Raw genomic sequence first — 14365 nt, forward strand, 5'->3', positions numbered from 1 at the left:
CTTAGGCAGTGGCGAAAGGGGGTCTAATTTTGTGCAGATGTTTCGAAATTGTAAGAAGACAACGACAAATGAAAAATACAAAGATAATCTTAAAACGGGCCCAAGTAAATGATGCAATCTTTTCAAGCAGACCAAAAATGTCTGAAGTTCCAAGTTATTCAACTCGCCTGGAGGGTACAAAGAGAATATTTTAATCGTTATATGCGTCTCGAGCACCGTCGTGAGAAGACAAGATGATAATGTTCCTATTTCAACATTATATAGAACGCAGCAAGTCTGACTGGAACAAGCATATACCATTGGATATTTCCTACCTTCTCTGTGATAACTGACGACTCATCATCTTTGAAAAACGTTGAACAGCTGCATCTCTACAACCTTTATAGTGTGTTTAGTATCAAAATCTATCGTGTGAGTGTGAGTATAATATATCTGTAAACCTCTGGTGGGCTTCTTACTTGCTCAAATTATAGTTTCAGTGTCGGCTAACAGTTAGTGAGCAGCGGCAAGAACTCTCAAGTATAGGATCATGGTGGTGGATCTAATAATGAAGAGGTATCAAATTGACCAACTACTCCCTCGCTAAGAAGGCGCATGGCAGCCCCCTGGGAGAATTTCCTTGCGAATAAAAAACAGGGAACATATGTCGAATTTACACGACACCACTCTGTCCGGTATTCTGTCTCATAGTATACATGGTTGATATCCTGTCAAAATAGGCAGGCACAAGTCAAAACAATGAAACAGGAAGGAAAACAAGCCAAGAAAATATTTTAAAAAATTAATAACACCTTTATTTCCTTTATTTTCTGAGGGGCTGCATTCGCGTGGGTGAAAGTCATAGGATGCCAGCCCTTACTCTCTGTTTTAGTTGCAGAGTTGTTCCACAGTGTATAGGTTAATGTCCTTCGCTCAAGTTCGTCTTCACGCTCACTCATCTAACAAAGAAATTCATAGAACAGGTAAAAACAAGGATCCCAATCAGAAACTCTCGAACTAGTGATAACTAATTCATAAAAAGCCATTGCAACAGAGCGGTCAATTATAATAAATAAATAAATAATAACAAAGGGGGAGAAAGATACAAAACAACAACAAAAATTAAAAAATCTTACTGTAAGCAGTGTCTGCACATAGTGTTCATCTGGGATACAGTTGTGTTGCTTCTGAAGTTTCTGCATTTCGAATTTAAGCCAAATCAGAACCTATTATCTCTCACTTGGATGAGAAAAACTACATACTTTTAGACGTTATGCCCTGAGCCTATGCACGCTTACAATGTTCAGCTTCCCCTTTCTGGCATCCAGAGGTGGGCGACGCTGCAAAGTAAGAAGCAGTGAAGTTACTTCTTTGTTGCTATAGACAAATTAAGGGGATGTAGTTCTATTATCAATGACTCTTCAGAGAATAGATAGAAATTTTGAAATATGTTACAAAACACAGAAAAACTCAAGACATACAATGATTGATTACGTACCTTGCAAAATTTCCTGAACGCTGGTAGTACAACTTCATCATCCACAAGGACTTCAGCATGGCTTCGAACCAAAGCAATCCACTGAGATTCCCCAATCAAATTCAAGTCAGAGCATAATCATGCATACATATTACATAGTACTACCATCCCTACCAACCACAGATGCAGAGGAATAATCATAACGATGGTGACAGTAATGATAATATCTAAGCAAGTGAACCAGTGTTAAAGACTACAGACTTGACTTAACAAACAAGAATGTTGGATCTGTAACCCCAAAAGAGGAAGTTGTGGCCTTTGAATGTCCTTCAGAGAATTCAAATAAAAGAATTTTTTTTATACAAAACGTTTAAAATATATTTTTCTTTTGTTTTACAAGTAAGGCAAGGTTTAGTGCAAATAAAGATAAAGGCAGTCAATAGATTATCACCTGGGATCCTTTTCGCCATTTTTGTTTTGGTATGTTAGGTGACATTTTCGGGTTGTAGCGGCCCTCCTTTACATCAAGAAAGCTACAAAATAAACAAACTGCATAAATAACTTACTCAGAAACATTCAGAATGCCTTTTCAATTCATATCCATTCAATAACTTACTAAAAATATAATTGAAAATTTCCTAACTGGTATGTCTACAAATTATCCATGATTGGCACCTCAAAATTGAAATCCCCTGCATCTACCTGTCCACAAAGCTCCTTGGAGAAGCCATCAAATAGTTGTATATATAGCTGAAGTTGTACAAAGGAACACAACTGCAGTACAAAAAGTAATAAACTTAGGTAAGTAGCACACCATTAATACTCCTTTTCTTCAGAAGAAAACACGGTCATACTATAACCTACTTTCTTTTCGGTAATCATCCTATATCCTAGTGCTCATACACTCATTAATATTAGACAGTAAGAATATTAACCTGTCAGAGAGGAGTACAAATCGTTGATTCGCTGGATCCTCAAGAGCTGCTGTGAACAACAACCTCTCCGCTTCGATCATACTTGATTCTCCCCAACCCACCTGCAATATATGACCACCAGTTTGCATTCTATGTAAGTAGGGAATAATACCATATGGACAACAACACGTGATATTGAAGCAAATAATTCCTTTGAACTCAATTTGGATCATTCCCCTTACAAACTTTTTCTCAAAATATTTCCGCTATAGAATATTATAATTTATAAGACAACAATCACCACATAACAGAGTTGAATACCAACTCTTTAAACTGCCTTAATCTTCTCCTTAAGTTCCCTTCAGCAAACATTCAGCAAACAGGGAATATAAAGAACTTAAGGGAAAAAAACAGACTGCGATATAGGCATTCATAGGGTGTTAGAATGACATTACTAAAAAAATAACGGAAGTTTCTGAACTTTTTAATACTTATCTGTTTCATTTTTTTTTTCTTTCGTTTTCTTAACAACCAATCATAAGTTAAATGAATAACTACCTGAATGCTATTCATCAATTGGCGGCCGTAAAAGAAATGTGATCTCGTCGTCGACTCGTCGAAAGAAAAACCAGGCGCCGAATGAATATAAATCGAAAAATTCGGCATGTCAGCATTCTGCCAAAATTACAGGAATTCTCCTTCACTTTCCGAGAAAGTCCCAGAAAATAGAAATGGAAAACGATAAATTTATAAAAGTAAAGAGACTAAACCTCGAAGAAACTGCCCCAGAGAAAATCGAGGGGGAGGCCACGGCGGGCGAGAAAAAGGAAGGCGATCTTGGGAGGGCCGCTAAAGTTGTTGCCCTGGCGAGAAATTCGAGATCTTGCGATAGATAATGAAGAAGGAGAGGAGTAGAGGTCAGGTTGCGAGTGAAGCTTGAAGAAGGCCAAGACGCAGAGAGTGATCGAGAGGATGACCACCAGCTTCCAGCTGAACCTGAGTACGTGGCGCGCCGGGATTGGTGGTGACTTCTTCGTCATCATCATCGTCTTTCCTTGAATTAATTGAAAAATACGTGAACTTTATCAGAGAGAGTACATTGAAAGTTAGATTTTGAAGGAGGAAGAAGGAGGAGCATTTGAAACGAGAGGGGAGAGAGAGAGAGAGAGAGGACTCTGAGAATTTGGAGGTTTCTTTCTTTTGTGGAGGTCGGAGAGAAAGAGAGCGTGGACTGACTGACTAGGGAGGGACTCTGGAGAAAGACAAACTTGGTCGTCGTTTGTTTCCGTTTTCGTGGGCTCTCTTCTGTTGTAGTTTGAAATTTGCGGGCCGTGATCTGGGCCGTGCCAGGTGGTAGTCAGTCGTATGAGGGAGGAAGGGTGGGTCCCACGAGAGACGGGACACTAATGGACTCTCTCCTTTAATTAAACGGCACCGCCTTTGTTTTTTTCGGTTACAAAAACGGCACCGCCTTTGCTTTGCCACATGGTGTGATGACGTTTTTCTTCTTTTTTTTTTTTCTCTTCTTTTCCTTATCGTTTTTATGGAAGTTGCCAAGGGAGGAGGAGATGATAGTGCTTACCATGAATGGAGTATGTTGAAGAATTTTCTTTTTTTCTTAGACTCACCACGAAACCATTTAAAAATGAGATGAGTTCATCATGATTTTTTTAAATTATTAATTATGGATATTTTATTAAAACATCGAAAAGAAAATTATTAACGGCAATCGAAGATTCGAACTCTGAATTTATTAAAACATCGAAACGAAAAGTATTACTAGAAGTGCTAATAGACCCAAGTTTATTAAATTGTTCATGAGGGTTGCTGCATAAGTATTATCTTTTAGAGCATCCAATAAATTCACACAAAGAAACCTTTCAAAATGTCAAGATGAAGATTTGAAACCCCATTGCTTTGCCAGTACTTGTTGCCTCAAGCTCAACCACCACATTTTCAACTTGCATTCGATTTTATTGTCACGACTAATCAATCAGTTGGGTGGGGAGAAGTCCGAGTCAAAAACTCAAAAGCTTGTTGGTTTGTTCACCGTTGAGCTACCAAATCGTGACAGAATCAAACTATATTTATGAATTATTATAAATCACCAGCTTTACATTACAAGAAGAACATCAATGTATATACAATATTGAAGAAAATGATCCCCAATATACCATTCTCATACGAATACAAGTGGCATACAGAGAGGTGTAGACTTTGAAGCCAGACCCACCCCTTTTTCTGATCATAACTGTGGTTTGCGGATTACTCTTCTTCTGTCTCCATGATTGGCATATAATTCTTCCGCTTACTTGCATGATTTTCATTGGTAAGCAAGGCAAATAAAGTCGGAGCTGTTTCTTTATGGAGTCATCAGACCAGACCTCATCAATGCCAAAATGGGAATGAAGGGATTATCGGACTGTCGCCTTGACGTTTTGAAGGTCCAGGATAACATTCAGGATCTTTCCAGGGACAAAAATCCTCTTTTTAATCACCCTCCCATTCAGATATTTGGAGAGTTTCTCATCTCTTGATGCCAGTTGGAAAGCATTCTCCTCTGAACAGGTCTCTTCAACCTGGATTGTACCCCTTGTCTTGCCATTGATCTGAACTGGTAGGACAATAGTAGATTCCTTCAAAAACGCAGGATCCGCCTGCTCATAGGAAGAAATCAAGAAGTGGTCACCATCTACCATTCAGCGTTCCTCAAGTTTGGAAGCAAGAAAGAGAATGCTTTCCTTAGTTATATCATTATGGTTATGACAACATAGTACTCAGTGATGATATGTTAGAGAGAGGAATTCACACCTTAGGAAAAGGCTCATATGCCAACGATTTGGAGTGTCCCAAGCGAAACCAAAGTTCCTCAGCCATATGAGGTGCATACGGTGATAGCAACAAAACAAATGCTTCAATAATCAATCTTGGATGTTTTTTCCACTGAAAGATAAATGAAACAATTACTCAGTTAATGTGTCATGTTTAACTATCTCCAAAAGATGATATGTGTGCGTTTCAAATGGCTTCAAGGACCTTATAAGCCACATTAAGGAACTCCATCATTGCAGATATTCCAGTGTTGAATCTTGTCACTTCTATTTCCTCTGTTACCTGCAATTGTGGGGGAAAATGAAAAGAAAAGAAGAAGAATTCATTGGTTAAAAGGTGCATACTTTAAACTGACATAAAGGTGCACGCTTCTGATTTTGGACACAGTCATTCTAACGTAAGTTTTCATGATTCATTCTGTTCATCTATTATGTGTTTCAAACGATGACCACTATCCATGTCAGATTATGACATCAAGAACACATGGTGGCATATGAAGTCTTCAAACTGCAGTTCAACTTAACAAATTCTCAAGTAAAGAAACAAGTTACCTTCTAACAACACAACTTATAGAAAAAGACGAGCAAGGAAAAAATAGGGAATATAACTTATAGAAGACAAAGTCCCAAAATTTGAGATCTGACCTTCGCAATGCATTTATGGAGAGAACGAAGTTGCTCCAAAGTAGGATCCTCATCAGTCACTAATGTTCCATCCTTGAATGTACCATCTGATAATGGTGAACCAACAATTAGCCTCCAGGTTCTTCCCAAAAATCGATGGACACCTTCAATACCACTCGTATTCCAGGTTTTTGAATCTCTAGAAGCAAAATTTAGTAACAAGAAAGATAATTTAAGAATAGAGTAAAGCTTTTGTCGAAATAATTTAATTCCTTAGAAATGCAAAGATATCGCTAGACAGTTTGGACACATTAGTGGAAAGATAGGCCAAACAAAACAGTTAATAAGATAAAAATGCAATAAAAAAAACTACCTAAGTGGCCCCATGAACATTTCATATAAACGTAGAGAATCTGCCCCGTATTCAGAAACAACGTCATCAGGATTGACTACATTTCCCCTGCTTTTACTCATTTTATGAGAACGTGCAATCAGACAAATGTTTGGATTGTCTTTCATTACGAAAGAATCCCCAGATTTCATGACCTACAGAAGGAAAAATTATGTCAAGAGAAAATAAAAAGCGGAAGAGGAAAACGGAATACCAAACTAAAGGTTCTTTCTTCCATTAACCCTATCAAAACAGAATCAATATAGAAGTAAAAAACTATCCAGAGGGATCCAAGAAACATACCTTTTCCTCTGGTATTAGTTCTTGATGATATTCAACTGATGTTCCAGAGTCTGCAGAGATAAAATTCCCATCAGAGTCCTTGTAAGCAATATATTGAACCTGCAGAGCAAAGTATTAGAAACATTTGTTGGCAAAAATTACTCTTCAGTATACAAAACAACTTTTCTTACTTCGCCAAGAATAATTCCCTGGTTTATGACACACTTGAATGGTTCTTTGGTGGACACGATGCCAATGTCATACAGAACCTGAAATAAAAATGTCCAAAGAATTAGTTAAAAAACATGAGAATGAATATTGGACAACGAATCCAGTCAAGCGTTCTTTTTTCTCCTCTTTTTACTACCCTTTGCATTATTAATTTTAGGTAGTCCTTGGGCATAATGACAATAGATGTAACTATTGCACAAAAATGTGCAATTTCATGTTGATGAATCCTATCTACTTGTATTTCTCAAAATGAAGAACATGACAGATTTAAGTCACAGACCTTGTGCCAGAACCTTGAATAAAGTAAATGGAGAACAGCATGTTCAGCACCGCCAACATACACATCAACTGGGCTCCAATACCTGCAGATCAAGAGGAGTTTTATAAAACATGAATAAAAGGTGAAATTCACATAATATCAAAACTGTAATCACTATCTGTTTTTTTTTATTTTTTATGAAGAAAATAGAATGCGAAATGAAGCATGCACAGAGAAAGACTTTACTTACATTTCTTTTGTCTTCGCCACCACTTCTTTTGAATTTTTTGGGTCCATAAATCTCAAATAGTACCTGACATGGTCAAAAAAAAGTATAGCATCTAAAACCTAAAACAAACTTTCCAACATTTCATATCTGCCTTAACTAACAGAAATCAACTATTGAAGGTATTGAACAGATTACCAGCAAGAACCAGCCCACTGGGGCATGGTGCTTGTCTCTCGTCGAGCAGGTTTTCCAGATATAGAGTCCTTAGTTTTGACCTGAAAATAAGTTTCAATGGTGTACATATATAAATACAGAGGGCAACAAAATCATCTGGAATACGTGCGAGAAAAAGTTATGCAGTTCACCAAAGACTAATAAAACCACAAATCTAAAGTTGCATGAACTCATCCACAAACAGACTAAACAGTAGACAAAACAAAGAAAGGACAGAAGAGGGAAAACATACCCAAGAAACTGATTTTGATAGTGGTGGTTCTCCTGTTCCAGTGGGAGAAAAATCATCCAGTTCTGGTAGGGTAAGGGGCAGTTCAGTTTCAAGTAGGGGAACAGTCTCACCATTATCATCCAAAAAAACTACTGGGATAGGTTCCCCCCAATAACGTTGCCGAGCAAAAAGCCAATCCCTCAACTTATAGTTCACCTGAAAAAGACAAGTTTGAGGGAAAGAACAGATCATATCATATGCATAGAGCAAGTGGGCATACTCCAAATTTCTAATTACATAAGCTTCCGTGCTCTGAAAAATCACCTTTTTCTTCCCATTTGCAGTTTTATCAGCCCATTCGATGATTTTGGAAGCAGCTTCTTTGCTGGATAGGCCATTAATGTCCAGCCCCACTGTTGAATTTGAAGAATTTACAACAGTGCCTTCACCTGAATAGGCCTTTCCAGAACCACTGAGATTTTTATCATCCGGCATCACAACCCAACGAATTGGGATGTCAAATTTTGATGCAAACTCTAAGTCACGAGTGTCGTGTGCAGGTACAGCCATAATTGCCCCCGTTCCATAACTGCGTAAGGAACAAACTCACATGTTAAGTTATATTGCAATTTAATGAAACATATTTGCATAACAGGAGCAATAATCAACACACACAATTCCCATTTTACACATCGTACCAAGGTAGATGTCACAACTCCAGCATGCACGAATCTTCCAAATGAAAAATACTGGTAAAGAATGTGGGAAATGAGCATAAGCCAAACAAACCTCCCCAGGACATAGTCCGCAACCCATATAGGGATAGCTTCACCACTAACAGGATTTTTAGCATAGCAACCACTGAAGACCCCGGTTTTTTCCTTCTGAAGCTCAGTCCTCTCCAGGTCACTCTTTCTGGAAGCAAGATCTGTGTACTCCTCCACCTGTCCTGAATATTGTTGGCCCTCTAATTACCCATCATAAGAAACCTTTGAGAAAACTGGGGATGAAACAATTGTACGTACACTTTTTCTCTGGGCTGTTGATACTAATGATGACAACAAGGGATGCTCCGGTGCCACAACTAAATAGCTGGAAGCAAACAGCCAATAAAACTAATATAAATTCAGGGACACTGTGTCAAAGATTTTCTGTACAAGTGAATCTAACATAATAAATTCACGAACAATACAGGAATGTTGTGTATGATTATTACGTTGCTCCAAAGATGGTGTCAGGTCTGGTAGTATAGATTGTAATCTTTGTGTCTCTTTCCTGTCCATCACTGCTAAGAATAGGAAAATCCATCTCAGCACCTTCTGACCTCCCAATCCAGTTTCTTTGCATTTCTTTTATGCTTTCAGGCCAGTCAAGGTCATCTAAATCTTCAAGTAGACGATCAGCATATGCAGTAATCTTGAGCATCCATTGCTTCATTGGCTGCTCGGCAATAAACAATGACACTGTAAAATTATAAAACCATCCGAAATTTGGAATTAAGCCTAGAAGATTATAACTTAGATGGCTTGTAAAATGAAAGTACATAAAGCTGGTATAAACCTTTCTTATAACTGGATGACCCCCACGCTCGCTCACACCATCTACCACCTCTTCATTTGCCAGGACAGTACCAAGTGCAGGGCACCAATTAACTGGCACTTCAGCCTGAATGCAACAAAAATAGAGTATCCTATCTGTTTTATGGAGAAAACTGATGGAAACTATCTACAGCCAATATCACATTTATACCTGATACGCCAATCCTCTCTTTAATAGCTGAAGAAAGATCCACTGGGTCCATCTATAATATTCTGGTTCCGTTGTAGAAATTTCACGATCCCAGTCATATGAGAATCCCAATGATTTAAGCTGCAAAGCAATTGCAAAATTTCAACAAATAGAGAACAAATAATACAATCCACCAAAACCAAGAGAGCGACAAAGCTATTTTCAAACAGGGATAGCTACCATGACTAAAATTGACAAGCATTTACAACTCTTGAGGAAAGAAGAAATGTACAGGGCCAACCCCCTTTAATTCATCAGCTTTATGCTATCTAATAACCTGATATACCAGCCTATCAGCCATTAGATTGAAGCAACAAGTTCATTTTAAAATGTAACTTCTAACGGGGTCTTACATGGAATCGTGACCATAATGCTCAATATAGATATACAGCGTTCTGTAGTTTATCTTAAGTCACAATTAACCGAGTTTCTTCATTTACTGACTTGTCACACATCCAGCGAAAGAATGAAAAGTGTATGACCTGGGAGCGAAACCGATCAATGTTCTTCAAGGTTGTGATCTTTGGGTGAGTTCCTGTCTGTCAAACACGTACAAGGCAACCGAATTAGTAATTTAACTGTTCAAACCCGCTGCAGTTATTCAAATAGTTTTAAGCCGTAGAAAAAGCACTGAAAAACAAACCTCGATTGCATATTGCTCTGCTGGCAATCCAAATGCATCCCATCCCATTGGGTGTAATACATTGTAACCCTGCATACGTTTAAGCCTAGCGAGAATGTCTGTGGCGGTATATCCAAGTGGATGGCCAACATGTAACCCAGCTCCACTGCAAAAATCCATAAAAATTAGCATAAAAGTCTCAGATTTTCTGTTCCTACACAACCACAATTGCCATAAGAAGAAAGAAAAAAGAAAGCATGTAACAGTCCAAAATCGATTTAGTAAAACTGGGCCTTCACCTTTTTTACATTCATAATCACCCAGCACTCTAAATATATTAAATAAAGAAAAGCAGAGGTTTTGTGAGAAATAGAGAGACCTGGGATAAGGGAACATATCAAGGACATAGTATTTGGGCTTGGAGGTATCAATTTCATCGGGGGTTCGAAAAGTTTGATTTTCCTCCCAATAACGCTGCCATTTGAGCTCGATTTCGTGGAAAGGGTAGGGCCTCTTCACCGTCACTTGCTGCTTGCTCTTCGGCTCTGCCGCGCGATTGGCTTCCTCAGCCACTGAGCTTCTTATCACGCCACTTTTTCTACCAAAGACACTGCTTTTAGAGCCGTTATGGTACAATCTCAAAGAGAAACTGCTGTTTCCGATTCTCTTGGATTGAATTGGGTGCGAAGGAAATAGAACTGAGCCATAGCGAAAGGGAGCTGGTGGAAGTGCTTGAAGCTGGAGATGTAGTTGCGCGTGACCAGAACTCATTTCGCATTAAGCTGAAATAGGAGAAGAAGAGAAGAGTGAGAGTGGCTGAGAGTGAGAACAATGGATGAGATAACGTGCTGCAACTGTTATTGGCGCTCGTTTTGCTTTGTTGGGTTTTCTGGGGGTTTTGGGCTGAACCAAGAAGAAAACTAGCCCAGTGTAAATTGACTAGAATGGACCACAGCCCACTGTAATTGGGCAAATTGACGGGAGCTGCTGCAATGAAGAGCTTAGAGTAACGAAATTCTGTAGTGAGGGTCTCATATATGGATTCTTCATGTGAACTTTTATATTAGCCATAGGATCATTTCATTAAACTTAATCACAAGATCATTTCATTAAACTTAAGCAAAATTACTACTCACATGAATCATAAGGCTAATATGAAGGTCTACATTTATGGTCCATATATGACACCCTCATCATGTAACTACTCGCTAAAAGTGAGGGGGTTGTTTGGGGTTCATTTAAAATGTTTTAAGTCTAATAATTTCTTTATAAAAAAAATTTATGGTAGGATTGGACCCCTCAAACAACCCCCTCGCTCTAAGCTCCTCATTATAGCATTTTAGCAAATTGACCATGAATGAACCCCAGCTCAATGTAATTGGGTTTCTAGAGTCATTCTATAGTGAGAGCCTTAAATAAGGCCTTTAGATGAGGTCATATCTCTTATTTGATCCATCGGTTAAGAGATAGAGCCCTCAGTATAGAATTATTGTGGGTTTCTAACGTTGTCATGTGTAGCAATGTTGGTTAGGCTAGTTGGTGAAGGCAATCAGCCTCTTGCACTCAAGTTTGAATCCTTAGTCCTGTAGAGTAGATTTATTTATGATAGTTTAGACTATTGCTGGTATAATAAAAATAAAAGTATTACATGTAAGGCAAAATTCTGGTATTTTTGTAACTCAAAATTTTTTTTCTCCTCATAATCATCTTACTTTCTTACAAGTTTTAGAGGTAGATTTGATTGTCATTACTTACTGATTGTAATTTTTTAGAGAAGTTTTGAATATTGGGACTCTGTGTGTGAAGGAGGAAGGATTGTGTCATGCATCCTTATCACAACAATTACAATTGACAGAAAAGTTCTAAACTTTGTTGGTTGAGGACACGGCAACGTGGGATTTGGATGGACTTTTGAAATATTGGATTAATATATAGCTAATGAATGGCCATGATTCATTCAACTTCTTTAATTGGATTCTAAAGTAAGGGCAAATTTGTCATTTCACATACACTATGAAACCCTAGATCTAACTATAAAAAGGACTTGTACCCTACCATTTTGTTTGGTCTTCCTTGTAGATGGGTTCTCTTGGCATTTCAAGGTTTCAATGCTCTCAAGCAATTCATCTCTTGGTCTTGACTGGTTTCAGCAATTGTTGCTTTCAAACACGGTATGCTTAGGCATGCATACTGATATGAAGATCTGTAGAGCAAAAAACTGTACTCCACACAATGATTCATGGTTGATTTCTAATAGAAGAGTTCGCCAATTATTGCTTTGAAACATGGTGGATTGCTTGTGGAGGGCCTGAGATCTCCAAAAGTCTAAAAAGATGTTTTCATTGTTTGAGAAAGGATGCTATTCATGGGCTGCTAGTAATTATGGGTAAGGAACCTGCACAATAGGAGAAGCTTCTTTTGTGGAAGCAATTTTTCTCTTGAACTTTGTTATTTATTATTTTATAATTATCTATTGTTTATGATTCATGTTAAAACATAAGGAAAGAAGAAAGAAATAATGAGATTTTTACTTTTCTTTTTCTTTTTTCAAATAATATATATGTATTTTTTTTCAAATAATATATATGTATTTTTTTTTTTTAATATAATATAAACTATGTGGAAGGAAATTCGAACTCGAGTGCAGAAAGGGGCATATCAGCTCTAACCAATTTAGTTAAGTTCATATATGCAAATAATATATATTTTAAAATTAGCTTCTTCCACTACTTCATGCAAGTAAAAAGTATTTTTCCAATACGAAGTAGCCATCTAATTCTAATTGAATAAATAAACAAGGTCTTTAGTGTGCTTCCAAGTGGTTCTGAGTTCGAACCCCTATACTTGTGCGTTTCCCCATCCCATCCTAACTTTGGCAAAAATAGATGAGCAAGATGGACTCTAACTACAAAGATTATGATGCTAATCAAATATATGATTTGTTTTTTTTATGATCTTTTTTTTTCCAGGGATAGAGTTGAAGGAGAATTTAAAAAAAAACAATTAATCACGTTATCAGATGGGCCCTAATATCATGATTTGTGCCATATTAAGGTATATACCGGTGTGCATCCAAAAATTTATAGATGTGTTGGTGTTTATGTGTGTGATGCATGCAAGTTGTTTTTAAAAGTTTTGAGAAAATTTGGAAAATATATGATCGAGTTTGTCATTTTATTTGTAAATGATAAGACATAATATTTTACTTAGGGCATGTTTGGGAGTGTTTTTGCAATGGCTAAAAGCACTTCCTGATAAATTCTAACTGCATTTGGTAAAACAATTCAAAATTTCTTGCGAGTCATAAATCGCTTTTTGGAGAGGTGCTTATGAGCAAAAGTACTTCATGTAGAAGCACTTGCATAAGACTTTTCATTAACAACTTAAGGCTCGTTTAAGAGTGATTATGGATAGGTCAATAATCACTTTTATGGAGAATCATTTATCCAAATAATCACTTTTAGTGATGTTATGAAGAATCACATGGGATATGTTTCTCTTTACAATTACTTCACTTTTAGTGATTTTCTGGAGAAGCACATGGGAGACCCTTCTAGGGGCGGAGCCAACATGGGACCAGTGTGGTCCCAGGCCCTCACTCCATTTTTACCTCTTCTATTTGTATATTATATATGATATATGATATTATAATATATTAGATTAGTTTTAGGATATTTACCCTTTAAAAAAAAAAATATATATATTAGGTTCATTTTGTCCACAAATTAACCATAAAATTTCTTGATCTCCCTTCTACTCATCTCCCTTAAATCTTCTAGGTTAGTTTATGATATGTGCACTAAAAACTCCTAAAGTTTTAACATTTCTTTCTCTTTTTCTTCCTCTTGTATTTTCCTCATTTTTTATGTATGAGTTGGGTACCTAAATATTGCGGTTTATGAACTCTGTTTTTTTTCCTATTTTTTTTCTATGTTGGAACATAAATTATTAATTTTTAAGTCTTTAATAGTGTAGATGATGAAATTAATATTTAACCAATTTAAAATATGAAATTCATGATAGTTATGAAGAGAGACAGGTTTTATTTTATGAAGGGCAAATCCTGACTCTGCTATTGGGTGCTTCTTCCCAGAAATGATTCTGGCCTATCTAGAATCACTCACAAACGAGCCCTTAGATGTGCTTGGATTTGAGAGTGATTTTAGCCCAAAGTGTTTTTGGTTAATTAAAAAAAACTCATTTATTTTTTGTAGTTTTTGGTAAAAATAGATAGAAGTGCTTTTTGCATGGTTAAAAAACCATTTAACCCAAAAAGCACTTTAGTCTTCATGG

The 14365-nt window shown here is 37.1% G+C and overlaps 2 protein-coding genes across 2 annotated transcripts; both read right to left on the reverse strand.

The window, feature by feature from the left end:
- Positions 1–69: 69 nt before the first annotated feature.
- On the reverse strand, positions 70–3701 carry LOC110761504 (Core-2/I-branching beta-1,6-N-acetylglucosaminyltransferase family protein). Its single transcript, XM_021963987.2, has 10 exons — positions 3141–3701; positions 2929–3045; positions 2392–2492; positions 2159–2230; positions 1908–1989; positions 1478–1558; positions 1278–1319; positions 1116–1175; positions 792–938; positions 70–707 (listed from the first exon to the last, which is right to left on the reverse strand). Exons 1-10 carry the CDS (start codon positions 3414–3416, stop codon positions 528–530), a joined length of 1158 nt encoding a protein of 385 aa, XP_021819679.1. The 5' UTR covers positions 3417–3701; the 3' UTR covers positions 70–527.
- Positions 3702–4437: 736 nt separating this feature from the next.
- On the reverse strand, positions 4438–10912 carry EMB2369 (tRNA synthetase class I (I, L, M and V) family protein). The gene is made up of 20 exons (XM_021964001.2): positions 10452–10912; positions 10094–10238; positions 9933–9989; positions 9412–9531; positions 9223–9327; positions 8879–9102; positions 8688–8754; positions 8452–8606; positions 7987–8251; positions 7684–7878; positions 7413–7492; positions 7239–7301; positions 7010–7091; positions 6690–6767; positions 6520–6618; positions 6199–6371; positions 5847–6024; positions 5407–5484; positions 5182–5313; positions 4438–5027 (listed from the first exon to the last, which is right to left on the reverse strand). The coding sequence occupies exons 1-20, from the start codon at positions 10841–10843 to the stop codon at positions 4785–4787; spliced, it is 2931 nt and encodes a 976-aa protein (XP_021819693.1). The 5' UTR covers positions 10844–10912; the 3' UTR covers positions 4438–4784.
- Between the last annotated feature and the right edge of the window lie 3453 nt (positions 10913–14365).

The sequence above is a fragment of the Prunus avium genome, chromosome 4, assembly GCF_965620075.1.
Source record: "Prunus avium chromosome 4, drPruAviu1.hap1.1, whole genome shotgun sequence".
In the NCBI taxonomy this organism is placed as follows: Eukaryota; Viridiplantae; Streptophyta; class Magnoliopsida; order Rosales; family Rosaceae; genus Prunus; species Prunus avium.

Excerpts from the sequence above, each read along its gene's own strand:
- LOC110761504 (XM_021963987.2), bottom strand. The coding sequence starts at position 3,416 with ATGATGATGACGAAGAAGTCACCACCAATCCCGGCGCGCCACGTACTC. Across the intron at positions 3,046-3,140 it reads TCTGGGGCAGTTTCTTCGAG|AATGCTGACATGCCGAATTT; the intron begins GTTTAGTCTCTT and ends TAATTTTGGCAG. Across the intron at positions 2,231-2,391 it reads TTTGTACTCCTCTCTGACAG|TTGTGTTCCTTTGTACAACT; the intron begins GTTAATATTCTT and ends TTTGTACTGCAG.
- EMB2369 (XM_021964001.2), bottom strand. The coding sequence starts at position 10,843 with ATGAGTTCTGGTCACGCGCAACTACATCTCCAGCTTCAAGCACTTCCA. Across the intron at positions 8,252-8,451 it reads GCGGACTATGTCCTGGGGAG|TTATGGAACGGGGGCAATTA; the intron begins GTTTGTTTGGCT and ends TTCCTTACGCAG. Across the intron at positions 5,485-5,846 it reads TCCATAAATGCATTGCGAAG|GTAACAGAGGAAATAGAAGT; the intron begins GTCAGATCTCAA and ends CCACAATTGCAG.